We start from the raw sequence: 24,847 nt of genomic DNA on the forward strand, positions 1-24,847 counted from the left end.
GTAGTACCAGTTCTCAAATGGCATATCTTTCCTTTTTTGTCAAACGTAGATGTGCAAAATTGATTTCATACTTGTAGGTTTTCATGTGGATGACTCTAAAGCGACTTTGAATGTGAACCTTGATGTTATTATTGTGTTGGAGATGTTAAAGTTTCATATTTCAAATTTTTTCATTTTTTGGAGGAAAAAAAAAAACCGAAACCGAATCGAGAAAAAACCGAAAAAAAATTAAAACTGTTGAGAACCGAACCCAGCCCTATTCCGTTATGGCTACAACGATGAACTCTTCCAATTCTTATTCTCCTACGAATTCTTCAGCCTCTGCTCCTCACGCTGAATTTTCTTATCCTCTACTGGCTCTGATTGCATCTGTCATCGTTCAGAATATCGCCGGTATGGTTCCGACAAAGCTGAATCGTCACAACTACATCACATGGCGCAACTTATTTCTTCCAATTCTGAAGCGATTTAAGCTTTTAAGGCTTATTGATGGCACCAACTTTTGTCCCTCTCAATTTGTTCCTAACTCTGCTGGACTTCGTGTTCTCAATTCTGCACATGAAATTTGGTGTGAGCGAGATCAAATCTTGATTATTTGGATAAACTTGACTCTCTCTGAAGATCTTCTCCTTCTAATTGTTTGAATGGATTATTCCAGATCTCTGTGGCTCTCTCTGGAAAAACGATTTGCTGAGCTTCTCGCACACACATTCACAGTCTTCGTGCTAAGATTTAGACGATCCAAAAAGGTGATTCTTCGATGACTAATTACCTCAATTCAATTAAAGAAACTTCTGACAAATTGATTGCTGCGAGTGAACCAATTTCTGAGTCTAATCTGGTAACTTATATTCTTTCTTGCCTCCCAAATGATTACGAATCATTTGTGGTTTACTTTTGAGCAAGGAAATTTCCCTTCAAAAGTATAAAACTTGATTGACTGCATCAAATTCATCTACTCCATTTCATGCTTATGCTTCTCAATCTTCAAATAATTTTGGTCATAACTCTGGATTCCGAGGGAATTATCGAGGACGTAATCAGAATTGCAACAAATTTAATCAAAATCGTAATTTTGGGGGAAATTGCTTTATTACTCAAACTGGTGGAATTCTTGGTACTGGTCCATCTCGATCTGGATTCCAGTCTAGTCAATCGTCTTTCTTATCTAGGAAATCAATTTCATGTTAGCTTTGTAATCAGCATGGTCATCAAGCTCCTCATTGTTTCTGCCTATCTCAATTTGCTTCTTCAATGATTTCTGGCAACAATCAATTCTCTGGCAAGCATCAATTTTCGAGTTGTTCTCCCATGGCTATGTTGGCAGTAACTAATCCTACACCCAATTATTAGATTACAAACAGTGGTGCTTCCCATCATGTTACTCCAGATCCTTATTCTCTCAATTATGTTATTCCTTACACTGGCAATAAGCAGCTATTTGTTGGCGATGGTTAAGGTCTGTGTATATCTCATATTGGTCATGCTTTTATACGCACATCTAATGCAGCTTTTTGACTTAAAGATGTCTTACTTGTGCCACAAGCTTCTCATAATTTGTAATCTGTGTACAAATTTATCCATGATAACTAGTGCTCTCTAACTTTTGATCATTTTGGATTCTATATTAGGGATCTAAGAACTGGGAATATGCTCTTCCATGGCCCCAGTGAAGGTGGTCTTTATCCATTATATTGGACAACTTCCAATGGATCTTCTGGAATAATAGTGTATCCTCGTGCGTTGATAGTTACAAAGGCCGATATTCATCTCTGGCATAAAAGGCTTGGACACCCTTCTAGTGCAGTTTTACATTCTGTTTTACAAACTCATCATTTACTTGTAATTGGTCTAGTAAATAAATTGCCAATTTTTGTAGCTTGTAAAATGGAAAAAGCTTCTAAGATTCCATTTTATGTGTTGCCTTGTAACTCTGTCAAACCATTTCATTTGGTTCATGCCGATGTATGGGGGCCTTCTCCTACCTCTTATTGTACTTGTTACAAATAATACTTAATACTAGTGGATGATTTCACAAAATAAAGTTGGTTATACCCTTTGTTTCTTAAATCAGATGTTGCTTCAGTACTTAAAACTTTCATTCTCAAAGTTCAAACATTGTTTGCATCTAAAGTTCAATGTTTGAGATCAGATTCAAAGGTTGAATTTTTAAACAAAGTACTCAAGGTTTCTTTAATGGTCAAGGCATTACACATCAGCTGAGTTGTCCTCACACACATGAACAAAATGGGTGTGTTGAGAGGAAACATCGACAAGTTGTAGAAATGGGCAGGACCTTACTTTCGCATAGTTGTTTACCTCCTAAATTTTGGGTTGAAGCTTTTCAAACAGCGATTTATCTTATTAACAGGTTGCCTCCACAGATTTCATCCTTGAGTCCATAGGAAAAATTGTTTCAAGCCGCACCAAAGTATCACACATTGAAGCTTTTTGGTTGTGCCTGTTATCCATAGCTTAAACCTTACTCCAGTCACAAGTTAGAACCAAAGAGTAAACTGTGCATTTTTCTGGGATATAGTTTAAATCACATTGGTTATAGGTGTTATGATCCAATCACTAAGAAGCTTTACATCTCAAGGCATGTTGTGTTTGATGAGAGTCTCTTTCCTTATCTTCATCACAGTTTCTCAGTTACTACAACTCTTGCAACGTCAAAATCCACTCATGCAGCTTCTTCAATCTCAGTGACTATACATGTGCAATCTACCTCTTCACTTACAGTATCTCAATCTCAAGAATCTGCTAGTACTGATACCTCCCATGCATCATCATTACATGTCACTACATATGCTACTTCAACATCTGCACCATCACTATATGTCACTGACTCAATTGTTGAGGAACCTATCTTATCAAAAGCACCTCACAACACTCATCCAATGATTACTAGAGCCAAATCTGGAATTCATAAACCCAAAGTATTCACAGTCACGAAGCATCATCTTCCTTCTTCAGTTGATCTACTCACCAAGATACCATCAACACCAACTACTTACCTACAAGCTTCTAAATATGCTCCTTGGATAGCAGCAATGCAAGCTGAGTTTCAGGCCCTTCAATCTATAGGTACATGGGATTTGGTACCTTATCACCCTTCTTACAATCTTGTAGGTTATAAATGGGCCTTCAAAGTGAAACACAAGGCTGATGGGTCTATAGAAAGGTATAAAATACGTATAGTTGCTAAGGGCTTCTATCAACAAGAAGGCTTGGATTTTTCAAAAACTTTTAGCCTTGTGGCTAAACCACTAATTATAAGGAGTCTTCTTTCCATTTGCATCTAGCCTTTGCAGTAAACCAAGTATGTTAACATATGTAGTCTCCAAGAACCATACATTTGCAGGTCGTAAAGCGTATCTTAAGATACCTCAAAGGTATTATTGACTCAAGCCTATGGTTTACAAAAGGTGCTCAACATCTCACAGCTTGGTCCGATGCTGATTCGGTTGGCTTCCCTGTTGACAGAATATCTACAAGTGGATATTGTGTATTTTTTTTATCGAATTTGGTGTATTGGAGTGCTAAGAAACAAAACACCGTGGCTCGGTCATCCACTGAGGTAGAATACAGGTCGTTTGCAAACACTACTGCAAAAATTACTTGGGTTTGCAAGATCTTTTCTGATGTTTCATTTCCTATTCTCAGAAAACCTGTCATCTTATGTGATAACAAAAGTGCTATAGCACTAGCATTTAATCCAATTTTCCATGCTAGGACTAAGCATATTGATATCGATTACCATTTCATCCGAGCAGTGGCGGATCCACAGTGGGGTCATTAGGGTCGCGCGACCCCTTAGAAGCCATGGAAGCAACCTTAGAGACCCCTTGGACTGGTGGTGCGACCCCTGGTGCGACCCCGTTCGCTGCACACCAACTGTTCGACGAAAGGTCGTCGGTCTGGGCAGGTTGGACGAAGAAGACGAAGGCGCTGTGGCGCCAGTTTGTTTTTAAAAAAAACCTGGGCAAAACGACGTCGTTTTGGCCCAGGAAATTTTTTTAAATGACCTGGACAAAACGACGTCGTTTTGGGCCAGGTTTAAACAAAAAAAATGCCCAGCGTGTCCTGGGCAGGTCTGAACAAAAACAAAAATACCAAGCGTGTCCTTTCGACCTTATTTTGCACAGAGCCTTATTTTTGTGCCTTTGCTAGTGGAACCGAAAGGCTCTGCTTTTTATTTTATTTTTTCATTGTTCTTTGCAGATGTAGAGCTGGAATGTAGGATTTTGAACAAGGATTTTGGAGTAGCTGGTCGCGCTATCCTACCAAGACCCGATGAAATGACGATCTGCATGACGTTTCTGTTAAAAAAATTTCGCGCTGCGCGCGCTATCCTTAATGACCCCCCAAACATTATTTCCTGGATCCGCCACTGCATCCGAGAAAAAGTTCTTTTGGGACAGATTGGTGTACAACATGTTACCACATTGTTATAGGTTGCAGATATTTTCACCAAGTCCCTTCCTGCTGATCATTTTGCTTCCTTGGCTAACAAGCTTTCAGTTTGCTTCTCTACCTTTGGCTTAAGGGGGTGTGTTAGGAGTAATGAAGGTTCACAATCTTATTAAATGTGTAAAGCACCATATTAGTATCTTAGTGTATATGTTAGTTAAGGAAGTGCTAAGTCAGCACATTAGTTAGATTTGGTATTTAGGTATAAATACTCAATGTACACCTAACACAATGTAATGAAATACAGTTGCACAATTCTCTCTCTCTCTCTCTCTCTCTACATTTCCCTCTCTCTCTAAAACTCCAATTCCTTACTCGCTAAGATAATACTTTCCACACTAACGAACAATTTTTTCTATCTACATATTTTGATGTCCTAAGTCCCCTAAACCCTTACACTAACGAACAATTCTTTCTATCTACATATTTGGATGTCCCAAGTCCAAAAATCTTAACCTTGGAGTTCTTCATTTTGCCTTGGGTTTGTGTTGTGTTTGTGAGAGAGAGACAGAGTAAAAAGAGGTCATTAATTTGAAATATTGAACAAGCAATCTCTTGATAAAAAAAATAATAATAATTAAAAATTAAAAAAAAAAAAGAATAAGCAATCTCATGTCTATATTGTATCTGCAGAAGTTTCAACGACCAATCTAATGTCTATTTTTTACTCCTTTTAGCTACATTTCAAATCCAAACCAACGTATAAAATACCAGGAACTTTAACAAATACATTAAACTCCCCTAGCTCTCCTGAAGCATCAATACTTGGTTCCACCGAGAGGTTTTCTATCTATTTCTATCATTTCAGAAGCTCATTTTGCCTCAACCACTTCCAGAGACGACCATAATTTAATACGCCAAACCTCAGCGATCTGCTTCGTTTGATTTTCTCCCATTTTGGTGGGGCAAGGAATCCTTAAGACGATCCAAAGTTTCTGTGCCATGTAAGTTTGGTATCGAAACTGACCCTTCCATTGTGTTGCTGCAGATTCTTGCTTTTATTTCAACACCAAGGTAATTAGTCAAGACTCTCCTCACTCCAAAACTGCGTCGGGGAGGCTTGTCCTTGTTGTTATTGGTGTGGAGAAAGGGAGTCCTCTCTCCCCTTACAGGGCTAATTGAAGGTGCAGGTGGCAAGTTAGGCGTGGCAGAAGATCTTTTGTGAGGAGTGCTTGGGGCAGGCACTGGATATGAAACCGAGACCTTCTTGCGAGAAATTACACTGACTGCAGCAACTGATGATAGTTTATCTGTCTGCTTTGCCAAGTCGTCCACATATAGTAAATCTTCAATACGAGCCACAATGTTAAATGCCAGGCTTTCCAAAACTCTTGAATAGCTTTCAAGAATGGACTTTCCAACATCCTGAAAATTTTGAAAACAAGGAGCGTTAATGTTATGACAAAGATATAAGAAAATAAACAAAATCCAAGGAAATTTTTTCAAAGGAAGCAAAATTAACCTTGTTGCACTGAATCTTGCTGGTGTCCAAGATAGTCTGAGTAAGACAAGGAAACCGCTGCTTCAAGGAAAGCAGGAGGCTTTCAGCTCTTTCTGCCAGTAATTCTCGCTTATCCAGATCGATCACTAGGTCCTTGACTATCTCCCAAGATGACTTTGTGGAGGAGCGGTTTGGATAAGGTGGGGGCTTTGAGTGAGTTCTTCTACGCCAGACAAATATAGACGCTTCAACACGGTTTGCAATCTCTAGAGCAACATGTTCGCTGGACAGGTCAAGGCAGTCAAGCAAAAACTCTGGGGAGAATTTGTCTGATGTAATATATCGGTAAATTATGTCCCCAAGACAGGCCCTTCCGTTCTGATTACACATCATAAGAATTTCAACATCAGACTATAAAACTACAATCTTAGAGTAGAGAAAAGCAGCACATCATTACTCCTAGATGCAAATGTGTAAGTCACCTCTAGATTTATCAACCATAACTATGTAACTTCTATGTGTTTAGAAAAAGCATGATTAAGTAATAAATTTTAAAAGATTTGAAAAAATATATATACTATAACAGCGCACTTCAGTTTCACATAAAAGTATCGTGCAATGTTTAGTTTGCAAACCTTGGGAAGAGTTTCCAAGTACGACTCTGGAACTTCCATTTCTGCAAGAGTAATGCTGTTGATAGCCATTGCAGCTTTTAGTATTTGATTTGTGCATTCCCGCGTGTGTTGCAACTGCTTTCTTGAACTTTCACTGAGACCTTCAGCTGCCACGCGAGGTACAGGTAACCACCACTTCTCCTCTTGCCGCTGGACTGTTTTGCGAAAAGAGGCTGAGCCATCTGATTCAGGGGCCATAACTCCTTGATCAACATACCAGAACTCCGTATTGGTGAAACTATCTAATATTTCCTGGATAGAAAAACAACAAAGACTCCTAAGCTCATAATTACTTATAAAATTGGAAACTGTACATTATGAAACAATCAGGGTCTGGACTCACAAGAAGCATATTGTCTAGCTTACGCAGCGCTGGAAGATTCATAAATAGATCTGATCGGGGCCTGCAAGTCATGACCTGCAGAGTGTACCACCAATAAGAAACAAAAAACATAAGACAGATTGTTCATGCATGCCACAGATTCAACATTCTAGATTTTGCGAATTGTTTACCATGCCGTAAAGAGTTATAAACTCATAATTGGGAAAACCATCAAAGAAGGGGACCCTAAAAAGTAAGGTCATGGCATTCGAAAGAAAAACCAACAGCAGAATTATGCTTAGGTCAGGTGAGCTAGGGTTGTGAAAAATCTAAGCTTCAAAAAATCAATTTACATTTCTCTGTCTTCCTAAATAAAAAGGAAGGATTAAACAAGACATCTTGATGTGATATTACTACAACTGGGAGCAGAATTAACGCTAAATCAAAGATTACCTCAAGCTTTTTTCCATCAGGAAGTGTTTGCCAAGAAGGTATCAATTCAACAATATGGTCGGTGACGCAAATTAGCGATTCCATCTCTCTTTTCCACATTGATTTCTTTTCAGCAGGCAAGGGTTCCAATCTCCACAGTTGCCCAAAAATGGTAGCTACATGTTGTACAAGGAAAAAATAATTAGTTGAAAAATAAAGTGCAACATGAAGTAATAGAACCATACAGATATAGTATACATCAATTTGACAGAAATACAAATTGAAAAGAAGCTGGGAGGATGAGCATACCACAGAGATTGGTAATGGCATTCGAAATAGCCATCGCTGTGCAAACCCCTTTGCCACAACCTGACATGTCTTCTCCAAGTAACAATTTTGAAAATCTCTCTCTCATCATGTCCATCTCTATTTGAATTTCCAACATTACAATACGATTACAAAAAGGAAAATTAATAGAATTTCCCAATAAAAAATATAAAGAAATTTAAAATTTAGGATTTTTAGAATCCCCTTTTGGTTTCTGATGCAGCTCAGCTAAAAAGTGAGCTGAAAACACGGTGAAGTTTCAAAATTTTGAATTCTGACCATATTTTTTTTTAACTTGTACGACTTTTTTTCAGCAACCAAATGAACCAATAAATCGCAGAAAATCAAAATCTGACCTGCAATTTTGGAAGCCAAATCCTTGTAATTGCAATCATCAACAGGGGCTTTTCGTTCAGCTTCACCCAAATCAGCAACCGAGTTCTTACACAGCTCAGCTTTCCTGATCGGCCATCCCAACAGCGGCGGCGAAGAAGAAGGCCCTTTTCTTTTCACTTCCTCACCGGAAGTCTCGGGGCTCGATCGGCTGGTACTGCTTGTCTCTCTCGAGTCTCCGCCGCTCGAATCGGTGAGCGACTCGCTTCCTCCACCGACATTGTTAGCTGAAGACTTGACAAACCCAGTTCTTTTCTTCTGCATATTCTCCCTTTTTCTCGTTAAAGACTCCATCTTTTCGATTTGTGAAAATGCTTGAGCTGCTGCAGCACAAGGAAGGCAAGGGAAATGAGCCAGCGTTCAGCTCAGGTGCTTTCTTCTGCCATGGATTTGGAATGTAAAGCTTTGTGCACTTGAAGTTTTGGGAGGACTTGGGAGGTGGGTTTTGAAATTTATGGAGGATTGATTCAGAAAATAGGGAAGTTTTGCATGATTTGGTGGGCACAGAGTGAAGCAGTCAGTCGAGGTTGAAGACGATTATGTTATCTTTTTCTTAAAATTTGATTTTTGAGTTTGAAGAAAAGGGTGAGTCAACTGCCAATTGTGACATGCCATGCTAACGTCTCTCTTCCTCCTCTCTCTCTCTCTCTCCCTCCCTCCCTCCCTCCCTCCCTCCCTCTTGAGTCGAGAATACGTTCAAAATATTAATAAAATATAGGACCACGTAGATGGAGGAGTACGGATTTGTTCATTTCTAATTACATTTTTGCCCTCTGACCTTTGTTCGGTCACATTTCTATCATTGTGGTGACTGAGTCCTTGGATACTCAACAATGAGGAAGGATTCCTCTCCAAAATGTTTTGTGGTCTATTTACAAAATTTCTTTGTTTATAATTGAATCTGCTAATATTTCTTTGTTCGGCTCGTAATACTTTTATCAATTTCGACTATATGTTTTATACAATTTGATGACTAAATAATCTCATATTTTATTGATTCTTTGTGTTGAAATGATTCTTAGAAAGTGAATTATAATATGAACAGTTATAATCATAAGCACAAATTTATGCGAATCGGGAACAAAGTGTTTATGTTTAACAATCGACCAATTGTTTATGTTTAACAACTATGTTGTGCTCATTTCACTTTGAAGAAAATTTTATAGACCATACATCGCTTTTAGGGTTAAGCCTGCATAACCCCTAATCTAAAGTCACTTTAGGTCATACAGAAAATTTTCAATGTGAGATAAATTCACTAAGGTGGCTGTATGTGTAACTATGTCGCAAAACTCAACCGACATTGCAAAAAATTCCATTGAGAAGGTACATTGTACTTAGGGTGGACGGTTCTATTATAATCCCTCACTTCCTCACAAACACACACAAACCCCCTATTTGTTAGTTAGTTTGGCTTTACTCATGTCGACATGACAACTTCTAATCAGACAGCCTTACAAGTTCGTCACGTAGCTCCTATAAAAAATTCACTCCCCTTTCAAGTTGAAAGGTCTTCCAATTCTCCAATACACTACAAATCTATCGAGATAATTGCAAAATCGAATTGAATCTACAAGCTACTCACATAAAGTAAATTATTGGGACAAAAATCCATTGAGAATTTACTTTGTTTTTATCTTGATCAACGAAATGGAAAAATCGAAAATCATGAGCATACATGAACTTATATGGAATAGGAAAGTTAGGTCAAGGTTGAAATTTGATGATCTTCAAAGCCTGAATTTGCAACTGTTCTTCCATGCCATCAAATCAACGAGTCCCGAGTGGGATTCAGCCTGAAAACCCAGACCTAACATGGCCCCTGGCCCCAACAAGTATCTATGATCTCTGGTTTATTTTCTTTCACCTGCGTATTAGTATGGGGACAGGGGACCAACCCACATAATGATGACATATGGTATGAATCCCACTAAAGAAAAATGTTGTCAATTTGGACTACCCAAAACGCAAATTTAATTGCCATTTATGGACCACAAGAGAAAATTTTCGTATTAATTATTTTGGTCACTTCATGAAAAATTTATGTTAAATAAATTTTAAAATGATAAATATACCTTTAATTTAATAAATAATGATCCAAAATGATTTGACAAAAATTTGGGAGTATTTTTATCATTTTATCCTTATTTAATGAAGATTTTTCAGAGAAAAACCAGATTTATGATATACAAACTCATAGACCAATTCTATTGATTTTAAATATTAGGAACCAGAGTGAATAATGATGCCAATATGAAAGACTCTTGTTTTTGGTGGCTAGAAATCATAAGGCTCGTAGTTACTACCATTTTTATAGAGAGTAAACAAATATTGTGCAATTAGGCGAGGGCAGTTTGGTAATTCAAATGAATGGGATTTGAGAATCGATAAGGTAGCCGTTTAAGGGGGTAGGTCCTGCTGAGGTCCACGAGCAACAAAAAAGCACCTCGTTGAATGACTAAAATCCATATATATATTATTCACCCAAGAACGTCCTTTTGGACTTTTTGCTTGAATTTTAGTAAAAAGTGAAAATCCTACGTTTTATGAGACGCTATTTTACTTTTTAGCTGCAAATTCACCTTTATGTTTTGTACAAAAATCGGCCCGTTTTATTGTTAATATACTATCGGTAATGTATTAATAATATTATTAATGTTTTTTTTTATTGACATGTTATCGATAGTGGTTAATTTATGATGTTTTCTTTGGGTGGGCGAGGTATAAAAACTTAGTGTAGTGCCTAAGTTTCTTATTGGTGATTGGTGATTGGTGAGTTGGTCTTAGCAATGGTGACGTTGGAGAGATTAAAGAATGAAGTTGAGATTGAGAAATTTGAGTGAAGTGAATGAGTTTGGGTGAAGTCAATTTGAATGGAGGAGAAAAGATAAAAATAGCTATTGATTTTGGGTCAAAAAGGGAATTTGCTTCCCTTTATAACCCCGTACTACCTTGTCTTGCCTAACTGCTGGGTGGGCAAAATCTTGCCTTACCAATAATAAATAAAGACTACAAGTTTTGTTCGTCAAAGTAGTACAGAAGAATGATAAACCTAGCTACTAGTGAATCCAATATTATGAGATTTATAAAACATTCAAGGGTGGTTTCATCTGCTTGAAATCCCCAAGTTATATATGTGTGGAATTCCACCAACTCCCAACTTCCAACATAAAAGGATGAAGAGGGCCTCAAGGCAAATGCCCCACAATATTCATCATACTGAATACTTTGCATGGTGGAGAGCACAACACTGCATGATCAAAGACGAAAATGATGTATATAGTCCAATACTCTAGTAAATGGAATGTTAATTTTTTATTTATGTTTTTCGTATTCAAAACTCTTCATCTTTTAAATTATTGTAATAGTTATAATTATCCCCTCTCTTCTTAATAATAATAATTTTTTTTTTTTTAAAAAAAAGACGAAGAGGACTAAAGTTCAAATATCCCCCTATGTCACGACTGCAAAATAAACCAATAAATAATAAAATAAAGTAGAAAAACACCAAAGTCTTTTGGATTGTAAATAGCCGTTGGTGACTGTGAAAGCAGAAGCAATAAGCTATAAGCTAAAAAGCTAAAACCTTTGACTTTTTTGTGTGGTTCTCATGGCGGTACAGCCTTTACAGCCTCGTTGAGGTTGCTTTTCGCAAGCGCAAAAGTTGCATTTTCTTTTCTGCATTCATTTTATTTTCCCTCCTTTTGCATTCAACGTTGGGCCATAAAATTCAAAGACTTTAAATTTGAATAGGTGGTTGTCTCTTACAAATTGGATCTGTCCTCAAACCCACCATCTTCAGCTACACCCTCTACAACTTGTGGCAGGTTTAATTTGTAGGCTGGGGGAAGTTAGTTGACCTATCTCATTCAAATACATTGGATTCTCTCGTTACAAAATAATATTTACTTATCTGAAAAAAAATTGAAAATAAATAGTATGTAACTATCTGCTTATCCAGGAAAATTGAGAATAAATAGTATGTTACTATCTATGTACAACAGTCCAAGATTCCAAAAATCAAAAAGACTCATAGAGGCATTTTAGCATTTTCTAGCCACCATCGTGCGATTCACCAGCGCCAAAAATCTAACCCACGACGTGCTGTTTGGAATATCGACATGGAATTCGTCCCCAACCAATGAGCCATCCTTTAGTCGTTGAAAACTATGGATCCATTTGATAATTGTTTTATTTTTAGGGTTTCAAAGAGATAAAAGAGAAATACATGAGAAAATGAGAAAAATAAGAGATATAGAAGAGTAAAGAAAGATAGTTGGAAAGACATAGGAAAAGGGTATATAGAAAAAATAAAACCAAAAACTAACAACGAAATAATTCAATCAAACTCTACATAACTCAACTATTTGCTAGCAAAGAAAAAAAAAACTATTCTTCACAAGAATTCATAGGCGAGTAACTATTGTACAGCATTGAAATACTGTCACGTTGTTAAATAATGTGAAAAAAATATCAATCATACTAGTCTACGTACTTTTAACACGTGAACTATTCATATCACGAACCGTAGCAAGTGGCTAAGTGGTAAAGGCACGGACTGCTGATGCTCAATAAACAACAAAATGTGAGAGGTTCCAGGTTTGATGTTCTAAGCTAGTGAGTCTGCTTGGTTGTGGCTACGAATATGGTGAAATTCCCTATAATCTCGCCAGACCTGAAAAAAGTAGATAACCATACTCTACTACCAATTGTCTTCTTTTTCATAAAGTAAATAAATAACAATACATATCACGTTGTCGTATTCCAGTACCACCTAACAATTATTGAGAAATATATTTTCATTTACTCAATCAAATAAGATTACAGTCTGAATGTATATATACACATGTGTTAGACTAACTAACTCATAACAAATAACAACTTTCCTTAACCTCTAAGTATTACCCCTTGATAGTGTATTGACAGTATTACCCTTAATATCCCCCCTCAAACAAAACTGAGGGACCCGAAGTTGAAGTTTGTCCCTGAGAAACAAAAAACGTGCTGCAGCTAAGGATTTTGTACAGATATCAGCCACTTGGTCTTGGGAGCAGATGTAGTGAAGGGAGATGTGCTTGGCAACTACTTTTTCACGGATGTAATGATAATCAAGCTCGACATGCTTGGTCCGAGCATGAAAAACAGGATTCTTGGCAAGGGAGATAGCAGATACGTTATCACACCAAAGTTGAGGAGAAGAAGGCAGACAAAAACCAATGTCAGCAAGTAATTGACAAATCCAAGTGATCTCAGAAGCAGTGTTGCCAAGGGAGCGATACTCTGCCTCGGTAGAGGAACGAGCAACAGTGGGTTGCTTTTTAGCGCTCCAACTAATGAGAGAATTACCCAGAAAAATGCAGTAACCACCAGTGGATCTCCTATCTAACTCACAACCAGCCCAGTCAGCATCGGAAAAAGCCTTGAGAGATGGAACAGAGGAGCACTTCGAGAACCAGAGACCGTGATCAATGGTGCCCTTAAGATACCGGAGGATACGCTTGACAGCTTGGAAATGAGAGACTTTGGGAGTGTGCATGAACTGGCAGACAAGGTTGACAGCGAAACTAAGATCTGGCCGTGTCCAAGTTAGATATTGAAGAGCACCCACCAAGGACCTGTACTCAGAAGCATTATCAAGGAGAGGAGAATCATGATCAATCTTGGAAGTGCTCAGTGGTGTGTTGCAGGGTTTTGCACCAACCATTTTGGCTTTGTGTAGCAAATCCAGAATATATTTAGTTTGGGAGAGGAAAATGCCAGTAGAAGAGCGCTTGACCTCGAGACCGAGAAAATAGTGTAAATGACCAAGATCTTTAATAGGAAACAAATTGCTGAGCTGTGTGATCACATGTTGACAATCAACAGAAGAGGGCCCAGTAACTAAAATATCGTCCACATACACAAGAACAAAGACCAAGGATTTGTCCTTTTTGACAAACAGAGAGTGGTCACTTTGAGAACCAACAAAGCCAAGAGAAGCAAGATCAGCATGTAGTTTATCATACCAAGCTCGGGGAGCTTGTTTCAGACCATATAACGATTTATGAAGCTGGCACACATGATGGGGCTTGGTAGAGTCTGCAAAGCCGGGTGGTTGTTGCATAAACACAGATTCAGAAAGAATGCCATGTAAGAATGCATTACTGACATCAAGTTGGTGCAGAAACCAATCAAATTGAGCAGCAAGGGTGAATAAGAGGCGAATTGTCACAGGTTTAGCCACAGGGCTAAACGTTTCAGTGTAATCGAGACCTTCCTGTTGGTGAAAGCCCTTGGCAACCAACCGAGCCTTGTAGCGATCGATGGAGCCATCGGGTTTTCGTTTGATGCGAAACACCCATTTGCAGCCAACTATGTTCTGTGAAGAATGATATGGAACCAGGGACCATGTTTGAGTATGAAGAAGAGCATTGAATTCCTCCTGCATTGCTTGGCGCTAATGAGGGTGTTGAGATGCTTGGAGATAGGTTGTAGGAATATAATCCAGAGACAAATGAGAGGGAAGAGGATGATTTGTGGCAGTAAAAGCTTTAGGTTTGTAAATGCCGGACTTAGAGCGGGTTTGCATAGGGTGAGTGTTTATGGAGGAAGAGGGTGGAGGGGATGGCGGTGGTGGTGCAAGAGGAGGAGGGGAGGAGGATGGTCCAGAAAAAGGAAATGAAGGTGAGGAAGGAGTAAGGGATGGAAAAGTTAAGGAAGATGGAATAGCAGAGGATGGAGGTGCAGGTTGTAATTGGGAAGAAGGAGAGGAAGAAGAAAGATCAGAAAATGGAAACTTACTTTCATCAAAGAGAACATGCCGGGAGATGTAAAGGCGGCCCGTAACTGGATCAAGGCATTTGTACCCCTTATGATTGAGACTATAGCCCAAGAAAACACAAGGCTTGCTCTTAGCATCCAACTTAGAAGAAGTATACGGCTTTAACCACGGAAAGCAGAGGCAACCAAAAACTCTGAGGGTACCATAACAAGGCAATGTCTTGAAAAGAGACTCCCAAGGTGAGGGCCGAGATAGAGTAGGTAACCTGTTAATGAGATAGATTGCAGCTGCAAAAACATCGACCCAATATAAGTGAGGAACTTTAGATGCTGCAAAAAGAGTCCGGGCAGTTTCCACAAGATGCCTGTGTTTGCGTTCAGCACACCCATTTTGCTCGGGTGTGTGAGGACAAGATAACTGATGCTGGATGCCATGTTGTGCCAAGAAAGTAGAGAAAAGAGTACTCATGTATTCACCACCAGAATCAGATCTCAAAGTAATAATTTTGGTGCACAGAGTATTTTCAACCAAAGATTTATATTTCATGAAGACTGATAGTACATCAGATTTGTATCTCAGAGGGTAGAACCAACAGTATCGAGTAAAATCATCTACAAATATGACATAGTACCGGAAACCATCCTGAAAAGCTATAGGTGAGGGTCCCCAAACATCGGTATGAATGAGTTCTAAAGGTTTCGTGGTAGTACATGTAGTAGATACAAATGGCAATCTAGAACACTTTCCTAATGCACAGGCTGAGCAAAAAGAAGAGGTCTTATGTTGGAACACAGAGATACAAGATTGAGAAGCGAGCTTATTTAAAATCCTGACTGAAGGATGGCCCAACCGTCCATGCCACAGAGTCCGGGAAGCTTTTGGAGTAGCAGTAAGAGCTGTATGCTTGGCACCAGTGTGAGATGAAGGATAAAATGGATAGAAGCCATGCTGAACAAGACCTTTAAAACGCATCCTCCCCGAAGAAAGATCCTTCACAGTAAAGTGAGAGGGATAAAGATGCATAGAGCATTGATTATCAATAAGAAATTGATTTGCAGAGAGGAGATTATGCTTCAGATCAGGCACAAATAAAACATTTTTGAGTGCAAAATTACTATGTGAAGTGGTAATGGAAGAAGAGCCAGTGTGAGTGATAGGCAAACCTTTGCCATCACCGATATACACTTGTTCAGGCCCTGTGTAGACTTCAGGATTCTGGAGAGTGGCATAGTTGTTGGTCATATGAGAAGTGGCTCCAAAGTCAACAATCCACGGAGAGGAGGAGTTGGAGGTGTTGGCAACCAACGCAGTTTGGGATGACTTGCCATTATAGTGAGGATCCATGCGATGAGGACAGTCACAAGCCTCATGGTCAAATTGACGACATATTTGACAAGAAAATTTCCTGTTGGATGAAAAATTGGACCGAGGGCCTCGATTGGAACGCTGATTGTTGCCTCGATTGAAAGTGGAGAATCGCGGATTGTTGATCTGCCTGAAATTGCCACGAGAATTGTGGTTGCCTCGAGTAAAGTTGCGATCCAGTCCACGGTTTTGATTGTGAGGAGAGAACGACTGCTGAGCAACATAGCCGTGAGAAATAGAAGGAACAGGCAGAGGAAGAAGACCAGTGGAGGTGTTGTAGGCCTGAAATGAAGACACCGGTGGACTTTGCTTGCGATTGGTCAATTGGATCTCTTTGCTAAGAAGCAAACCATGGAGTTCATCCATGGTAGTTGAACCAAGACGAAACTGAATGGCATCCACAAACGAGTCAAATTCAGGAGGTAAGCCATGGAGAATGACAGAAATCAGCTCTGAATCTTCAACTGGAGCACCAGCACTAGCAAGAGCATCAGCAATCTCCTCAGTGCGTTGAAGATATTGAGCGGCTGTGAGATCTCCTTTGATGAGACTGCGAAGGCGAGATCTAAGTTCGTGGATGTGAGAATGCGAGGCAGCAGCAAGGCGAGACTCCAATTTGGCCCATAGTTCTCGAGCCGAGGAAACTCCAACAGTATAAGGAATTAGGGATTCCGAGAGAGTCGAATTGAGCCAGATGAGAATGTTCTGATCATTCTCAAACCAAGCAACATACGCCGGATTAAGACTGCGATTTCCGGAGGAGTCGGTGAGAAGTTGAGGCGGCGCCGGCGAAGAACCATCAATCAAACCGGTGAGATTGTATTGACGAAAAATTGGAGCAAAAAGAGCACTCCATGTCAGGTAATTGGCAGTGGTAAGCTTAATCGGAACCATAGATCCAATGTTCTGTATGGTAATTGAGGTAGAATTCGAGGAATTAGGGTTTGAAGCTTCCGACGGTGGAAGAATTGGAGAATCCGATGCCGTAGAGGAAGAGACGGCAGGAGCCATGATCAGAGATGCAGAGAAGAGGATGAAGCGGAGAAGATCAACAAGATCGGAGATCAAGATCGGAGTAGCAGAGAAGCGGGAAGATTTGGGATCGAAGAGAGAGGTCGTCAGACGAGGGCGAGTGATACCATATTGAGAAATATATTTTCATTTACTCAATCAAATAAGATTACAGTCTGAATGTATATATACACATGTGTTAGACTAACTAACTCATAACAAATAACAACTTTTCTTAACCTCTAAGTATTACCCCTTGATAGTGTATTGACAGTATTACCCTTAATAACAATGTCAGCATACAGAGATCCCGATTCCTTCAGTTTTTAGCCCAAGCCATCAGCACAAAAACCCACTGGGCCTTCTTCTTCCTTCCTCCTCTCCCTCTCTCTCTCTCCTTCTCCTGCAACCCACTTGTCAATTTGCGATTAAACCCAAAATTTCTCATCCCCACAAATGAAATATATATAATATTTATTTTGAACAAACAAATGAAATATTTTTGTGTGGCGGCGACAAACGAAAATAAGAGAAAAAGGAAACCGTGAGTTTTTGTCAATTTGAGACCAACCAAAACAAAACACAAAAATATTTAAGAGCTGAAAAACACAAGACATGGAATTTAGAATCTGAATGTTTTTCCGGGCAGGATCAAATCGGACAAGGACATAACCAGCCAGACAAGGATTCCTTGGAACTCTGCCCGCCTTTCCGCTTCTGTCGTCTTTTCCCTCAAAGGTCATGTCTTTTTCCATCATTCGCTTTTCCATCTGTTTTATGAAATGATTGGATTTTGATCTGAAACTTGCAGCTGGATTGCTTTGCCTCCGACCATTGCTTTCGTTTTGATACCTCGGATTGCAAGTATTGAGCTTTAATGTCGTTTTTTGATGAATTATTGAGCTCAATTATTGGTGGTGCTTTTTTTTTTTTTTTGTCCGTTTGATTGATTTAGATGTAAGTGTTGAGCTATTGGTTCAATTTCTTTGCAGTTTTGATTGCGGAAACTGGAAATTTAATCAAATTTATGGAAATTGATTGGTTATATTTTATGGGTTTTCGCATCGGATTCGTTATCATGTGTAAATCTACGTTCTTGTGAGCATCCATTAGCTTCTTTCCAAATCAGAAACCCTGGTTTTTCATTTGAACTGAATAATTGAATGCAAATGGGGTCGCAGCTCAGCTTGATTCTGCCTGAGTTGGCTTAGAATTACTGCTTCTGGTAGGGCTAAAAGCTCTTTCTGAATACGTTTGGCAGAAAAGCTTAAGAAGCACATAGACTTGTAACAAGAATTTCGATGTGTTTCTATATAAAAGTACTTATAGAAAAAGCAGTTATGATCAGAACTGCTTCCCACAGAAGCAATCCTAAATAGCCTAACTGAATCTCTAATAGTCTTTCATACATCATGCCCTGGCAAAGTGCAAATGTTGTTTGATTACGGCATTTTTTTTCGTGGTTGGAGAAATTAATCTTTCATTCCTCTTCGTTGTTTAGTTCGGAAACCTGATATATTTCTATGTTCAAAATGCAACAGGTTGCGGAGATATATAATATACCCTTTAAAGATTTTTGGGGAACTTTATTACTGGGATAACCAAGTGAATTAGCCACTTTGATTATCTAAATATCTGAGATTTAGTGTGGCGGGGTGAAAACCCTTAGCGAAGTTGCTCACACATGTGGCCTTCGTATTTTTTATTCAATAAGATTCTTAAGACAGAAGATGAAGGTGTATCAAATGGAGAACATTCAGGCATGGTAGAACCCTACCCATGTGAACAGCCGTTGCCCTGCTCGCACTTTGTTGAAGTGAGATTCTGTCGCTACCTTTCTTATTGATTATCTACATTGAAATTACAACTGTTTTCAGTATGTACTCTAATAACAATATATGGATTCCAAGTGGACCCATCAAATGGTATTGTTAGTTTTAATTTGTTTAGGTGTCCTGGTGCTTATAGGTCCCGCACATAAACCAGCAAGATTCTTGGGATTGCGGCCTCGCCTGCGTTCTTATGGTCTTTCGGACCCTTGGCATAGACAACTGCGATATTCAGACATTGGCAGAGCTATGTCACACAAATAGGTGTTCCCTTCTTTATAGAGTCAGAACTTCATTTCCTCCTTTGTTAGTCTGTTATGTACTTTACTTTGAGAATTTGTTCTTTAGAAATTATCAATGTTTATAGCATTATGGGTTTTGTGATTGGTGAAGATAGAATGTGTAGACGAATAAAATCCATTCCTCGAAAAAACTAGCCTTTTATTGTATTGCTGTATTAATCTACTCTTTCTTAGAAGGTCTTATTTACGAGGACATGCTGTATGTTACAGAAATGAATATTCTAGGTGGGATATCATATTAATGCTTGATACCTTTTTTGTTGCCAAAAGTTTCAGTTAGAGACTAGAGTTAATACTTGATACATCTGTCACATATTCAATACAAACTTATATGAAAAGTTTCTGATATATCTGAATGCTGACATATCGTTTGCAGCATTTGGACCGTTGATCTAGCATATTTATTACAGAAGGTCTGTTATGTACTTTCCTTTGAGTATTGTCCTTTATAAATTGATTGATGTTTATAGGGTTATGAGTTTGACGATTGGTAAAAAAGTGCGGATGAATAAAAGTCCATCCTCGATCTAACGTTGAAGCCACTAGAGTTTAAACTTGAATTACTATATTAGTTTATTTTTTCCTAAAGGTTTTATTTACAGAAGCGCATGCTGTGGCTATACCTTATGTATTCTGATACAGAAACAAGTAGCATGCAACACTATTCGTTTTTTCTCATTCACTTTTCAACCAACAGATGACTTTATGTTTCTTTTTGTATACAAATAAATATTTTTTTGTGTGAAGTTCGAATAGCTATGGAGCATGCTAGGTATGTTTGTGTGAAGTTGGAATGGTTATGGAGTATATAAAAATGTTTGATGCCTTCTTGTTGCTAAAAATTTGAAGTTAGACTTATACTTGATTCATCAGTGACATATTCAATATGAGCTTACGTGAAACGTTTCTGGTATAACTGAGTGCTTGCATCTTGTTTGCAGCATTTGGACCGTTGATCTAGCATTTTTACTACGGAAGTTCTCTATTAGTTTTTCCTACTTCACAGTGACATTTGGAGCAAACCCTAATTATTCTGGCGAGACATTTTATAAGGTGATTTTACTATTGAGATGGATATGTTTTCGTTGACGGTATTTGGTGTTGGTTAGTATCAACTAGATTGTATTGGTTGTTTGCAAGATCTGGAATGCACGTCTTAGCCTAATTGTCTATCAATTATAGATGCATATATCATATGACAACGAGGACCCAAACTGCATATAGACAAGATCATTGTCTGTCACGATTTCCTGGCATTAGCCGAACTTTGAATATTTACCAATGAGTGTCACCTAAAACTGCATGATTACGAGTAATGCTACTTATTGCGTTTGGTATATGTAAAAGAAATGAGAAGTTGAATATTTTATTTTATTTTGAAAAGAAAACTTGTTTTGGATTTAAAGACTGTAGTATCACTTTTCTTAGTTCATATACTTGTGAGCTTGTCTTTTCAAATTCTTGATGCGCATAAAAGTTTCAAATAATTAGATTTATTCTGCAGGAGCAATTACCTAATGATCTGGAGCGAGTTGATAATCTATTTCAAAAAGCACTAGAAGCCGGAATTAATATACAGGTATAATTGCTAGCTGCTCATTTCAGTTCTTGGTTACCTCTTCCCAAATTAAGAGCCAGACATCCTTTTTACTTATAATTTTCTTAGAACAAGGCAATAAACCTTCTTTCTTTTGTTTACAGCGCAGATCAATCAGTCGAGAAGAAATTTGTTTTTCGATTTTGTCTGGGAAATACATTGCCATTGTTTTGGTTGATCAGTATAAATTGAGGTTCAAACTTCTCGCTTTCCCTTCTTTCTTTCTTCCCCCTTGATTGATAACTGTTCTTTACTGCTTGCAATAAATGTATGACATATATGATCAAGTCTAAATACAGGGCTAATGGAAAATATTTCTGTCAAAATTTTGTCACAGTAGGTCTTCTCCGGACGATGTTTTCGTCTCAGACTATTGTGTAAGCAACTCTGGTTACACAGGTAGGACTGTTACTTTTAGTTACCCTGGTGCTGCAATAATCTGAACTAAAAAGTTTTTCGCCACTCAGTATTGAGTATGACATGATTGTGCTTTTGTTTGTTTGGGGAGGGGGGGAGGGTGGTGGGAAGGATATCTATGTTGTATATGTACTAGTTGACCAAAAGAAAGGAAAACGGACATAAATACATGAAAAATGACAAGCTCATGCTTGTGTATAGCTCAACTCCTAGTTAAAATTTACTTTAGCACCTATATTATCCTGGAGATTGTAAGCATCTTTCTGCACATATTATTTAAGCTTAGCGAGACAGGTTGGATGACCTCTTGTGTTCAGAACCGTGATAACATAGCTCATAGGCCTGTAATTCATGTTAATGTCATTTCATTTCCGAAAAGTGAGAACGGTGGTTAGCAATGAGCTAATTCCTATAGGATGTTTCTCCAACATGATTTCCCCAGCTCTTCTGAATTAACAATTTATGGAATTATAATTCAACTTAAAGGCATGCTCTATATGCTGGGATGAAGTATGTATATGGTCCCATATCCTAGTGGATAGGTTGTTGGGTTTCTATCCATGCGTCTTGGGTTCAAAAATCCCCCCTCCCATAAATTATTGTAATAGTTTCAAACCCTTCCCCCTCCCCTTAATAATAATTAATTAATTAAATGCTGGGATGAAGTATCTTTTTGCACATCCTGATTATTCACTTCTGCTCCCAGTCACAACCTTCAGAAGTTTACGTCTTTAGATGAATTGATTACTGATTATTATTATTGTCTTTTGTAGGTCACTATGTCGTCATATGTGGGTATGACACTACTGCAGATGAGTTTGAAATTAGAGATCCGGCCTGTTCAAGGTATTATCTTCATTACAAGTTTTTTTCTTTTCCCTTCTTTTTTGGGAAAGAAGAAGAAAATCTGTTACCTTATCTTCTATTGATGCCGTTGGGTCATCTTCGTTCGTGTTTAGCTTTCTCACTGGTATAAAGCATGATGACATCAATTTGGAGATTACCTGACTCCAACAATTTCTTAAATTTTGTGGAGTATTATGAGTTTGACAGGCAAACAAATTCAACACTTCCTGCCTTGACTAGAAAGATTTGAGTGATGAGTTATGAAAACCCATCGTATGATAAGTTTAAGTTTGTCAAACCTCTTAGAGAGGATAGGAGACAATCCAGCTTTCATGATTTCTAAGGTCTTAGTTCATCATGAATTCCAATCTACCCATCACATAAAACTAAGTTAATTTTATTATTTACACTAAGTTCATCACCCTATGACATTCCTGCTATTGGGTTTAAAGTCTAGCAACTTGAGTGAGTGGTACTCCACCAAAAGAATAGTTAAGTTCCGATATTTAACGGCTAAACCTATTGATGGTTGGGGTGAAATTTGATCTTCTGAATCTCAATTAATTGAGTCTCCAGCACCTGGTATTATTTCGAGATGTTCCGTATTAAGACTGCAAATGTTAATCGGAAAGGCTGCATTATGCTTGCATATAGCCAATAGTGCTGAAGAAGTCAAACCTTATGGTCGTTATCATTCGTCGCATGTTTCCTTACTTAGAATGGGGAAAGACATGATTGTTCAGGTACGGGATAAACCACCCCCTCCTTGGTGATATGATACCTGGTTGATTAGGCATGGGATAAATGATTTTGATGTGGGGCCCACTTATTTTTTATTCCTCGTGTGATAGTAAACGCAGGATATTTCAGGAATGGGAATGATACCCATACCTTCCATACCCATTCCTGGTGAGTAAGCATGCCCTCAATGAGTTTTGTTTATGTCACTAGTCTTCGATACGAGATTTACACGCATGTGTGCTTACAGTTGCATTCTTTAGGCACGGTGAACGCAAAGTGATTGTGTTCCCAAATTCTTTTATGGCTTATAAAAGATTACACTCTGGTAACTGCAGGAAAAATGAGAGGATCTCCTCAACGTGCTTAGAAGAAGCCCGCAAATCCTTTGGTACCGATGAGGATCTTCTCTTGGTAATCCAAACTGAGCCTTCACCTCGTTGTGCACATCAGTTGTCATTTAATCATTATTTAGTTGCTAGGGTGTTAGTTATGGGTCCCTAATTCTTCCATGGCACCAAGTAACTTCACCTGTCACAAACATCCAAGGGTAGAAACAACTAATTTCGTGTGGGATTTCGATGCAGATATCTCTGAAGAAGAGTGGGAAGCAAAATCGCCCGGGAACACACCAGTGATTGTATTGATTGCTAACATCAATTGTCGGTCCCTACGAAAACGAAGAAGCATATGTATTACAAGTTTTTTCGTGTATAGAAATAGCATGTACCATATAGGGAAAAATTGTTTCTCTATTGGATTTTAAGATCACAGTATTTGAGCTCCCGAATTGGTAGGATGGACGTGCAAACCACCAACAGACATAATTGTACATCATGTAACATGTATGTATGTATTCTGAATTACCATCTCCATTTCCAAACAGATTCTTATCTCTCTCAATAAAGTAGAATCGCATGACCCTTCCTTGAGTTTTTCTGTATTTAATCTCGTGATTTTCACTTCCGTATGTCATATTGTAAATGCAGTTTTCACCTTTTTTTTGGCCCTCAATCAGTGCGTTGAGATGTGTCTATCCCTCTCTTAATTCGAAATCAAAAGCTAAACTAAAAAGAAAGGACCACGAGGTTTTCCATAATGTGAGATAAATCTTGTTGGATAATGGCAGGATGTGAACCACCAGTCGATTAGCTGCATTTTGTTGATCGACCGGCTCCTCACATTTTGCAACTATCCTGCAAGATTCTGGACAATATCTCCTCGCTGTAAGGGACAGGAGGCACTTAAATTTTCACAGTGTACTTGTGATTTCTTCAATACAAGCATGCGATTAGTGATGTAAGCCATCGTTTTCCAGTCAAATTCATCATTGTTCTGAGTTCATGCGCTCCTCGTCAGAGCCGTAGACATGTAGAGCTACCCCCATAAATTGTCAAAACTTGACCATAAACGGACTTCGTGTGACCAAGTATGTACATACATAATGCTTGTGGGCCTATAACAACATGCATGCATGCATGTTCGACCATGGAAGACACGCATGCACGTGTGCACGTAGAGAGAGTGCGCACAATTATTCAAGTTAGGGTTTATGAAATTTTGTTTCTTAGACCATATTTTAAGAATATTGTGGTCACTCACCGTTTGATTTTAATTCAATATTGACGAAGAAAGTACAACAAAAATGGTAAAATGGTCACCTACTGTTAAATTATCATCTAATTATGAGTGACCATAATTTCCTTGAACCATGACCAAGGAGTTAATTTAGGCCTCCATTATTCAAGCTAAAGTTTAATGAGTTTTGATTTCTTAGGTCATAGTTCAAGAATATTATAGTGATTCACTATTCGATCTTAATTAAAAAATAAACGCTCATCTATTATTGAATTAAGATCGAATTATGAGTGACCATAATCTTCTTTACTTATTGGGTTTAAGAGAACATGAGTGAGGGTT

At 38.4% G+C, this 24,847-nt stretch overlaps 2 protein-coding genes and 1 long non-coding RNA gene across 6 annotated transcripts; 2 read left to right on the top strand and 1 right to left on the bottom strand.

Annotated features, from left to right (window-relative positions):
• Positions 1-307: 307 nt before the first annotated feature.
• On the top strand, positions 308-2,070 carry LOC103453273 (uncharacterized). The gene is made up of 3 exons (XR_531837.4): positions 308-570; positions 659-749; positions 1,632-2,070. It is a non-coding gene; the product is annotated as an uncharacterized lncRNA (long non-coding RNA).
• Positions 2,071-5,074: 3,004 nt separating this feature from the next.
• On the bottom strand, positions 5,075-8,740 carry LOC103453272 (rop guanine nucleotide exchange factor 7-like). The gene is made up of 7 exons (XM_070825284.1): positions 8,026-8,740; positions 7,652-7,768; positions 7,364-7,518; positions 6,932-7,006; positions 6,550-6,840; positions 5,936-6,292; positions 5,075-5,838 (listed from the first exon to the last, which is right to left on the bottom strand). Exons 1-7 carry the CDS (start codon positions 8,354-8,356, stop codon positions 5,338-5,340), a joined length of 1,827 nt encoding a protein of 608 aa, XP_070681385.1. The 5' UTR covers positions 8,357-8,740; the 3' UTR covers positions 5,075-5,337.
• An 8,815-nt stretch (positions 8,741-17,555) lies between these two features.
• On the top strand, positions 17,556-23,859 carry LOC103453276 (guanylyl cyclase 1-like). Of its 4 annotated transcripts, none has more exons than XM_008392819.4 (10): positions 17,556-17,936; positions 18,740-19,014; positions 19,167-19,291; positions 20,271-20,382; positions 20,834-20,908; positions 21,031-21,119; positions 21,267-21,325; positions 22,117-22,189; positions 23,266-23,341; positions 23,515-23,859. In XM_008392819.4, exons 2-10 carry the CDS (start codon positions 18,883-18,885, stop codon positions 23,563-23,565), a joined length of 792 nt encoding a protein of 263 aa, XP_008391041.1. In that variant the 5' UTR covers positions 17,556-17,936; positions 18,740-18,882; the 3' UTR covers positions 23,566-23,859. The 4 variants fall into 4 exon arrangements, 2 of the variants coding, with proteins under 2 accessions (XP_008391041.1, XP_008391040.1); XM_008392818.4 differs by having other exon boundaries at positions 17,679-17,936; positions 21,264-21,325; XR_011583075.1 differs by having other exon boundaries at positions 17,688-17,936; positions 21,264-21,325; positions 22,117-23,098.
• The last annotated feature ends 988 nt before the right edge of the window (positions 23,860-24,847 follow it).

The sequence above is a fragment of the Malus domestica genome, chromosome 07, assembly GCF_042453785.1.
Source record: "Malus domestica chromosome 07, GDT2T_hap1".
NCBI lineage: Eukaryota > Viridiplantae > Streptophyta > Magnoliopsida > Rosales > Rosaceae > Malus > Malus domestica.

Bases quoted from the DNA above. Each gene is read 5' to 3' on its own strand.
- LOC103453272 (XM_070825284.1), bottom strand. From the start codon at position 8,356: ATGGAGTCTTTAACGAGAAAAAGGGAGAATATGCAGAAGAAAAGAACT. The intron at 7,519-7,651 runs GTATGCTCATCC...TACAACATGTAG, and splicing joins TGCCATTACCAATCTCTGTG to CTACCATTTTTGGGCAACTG. The intron at 6,293-6,549 runs GTTTGCAAACTA...ATGTGTAATCAG, and splicing joins ACTTGGAAACTCTTCCCAAG to AACGGAAGGGCCTGTCTTGG.
- LOC103453276 (XM_008392818.4), top strand. From the start codon at position 18,883: ATGTGGCCTTCGTATTTTTTATTCAATAAGATTCTTAAGACAGAAGAT. The intron at 20,383-20,833 runs GTGATTTTACTA...TTTATTCTGCAG, and splicing joins CTGGCGAGACATTTTATAAG to GAGCAATTACCTAATGATCT. The intron at 23,342-23,514 runs GTAATCCAAACT...ATTTCGATGCAG, and splicing joins CCGATGAGGATCTTCTCTTG to ATATCTCTGAAGAAGAGTGG.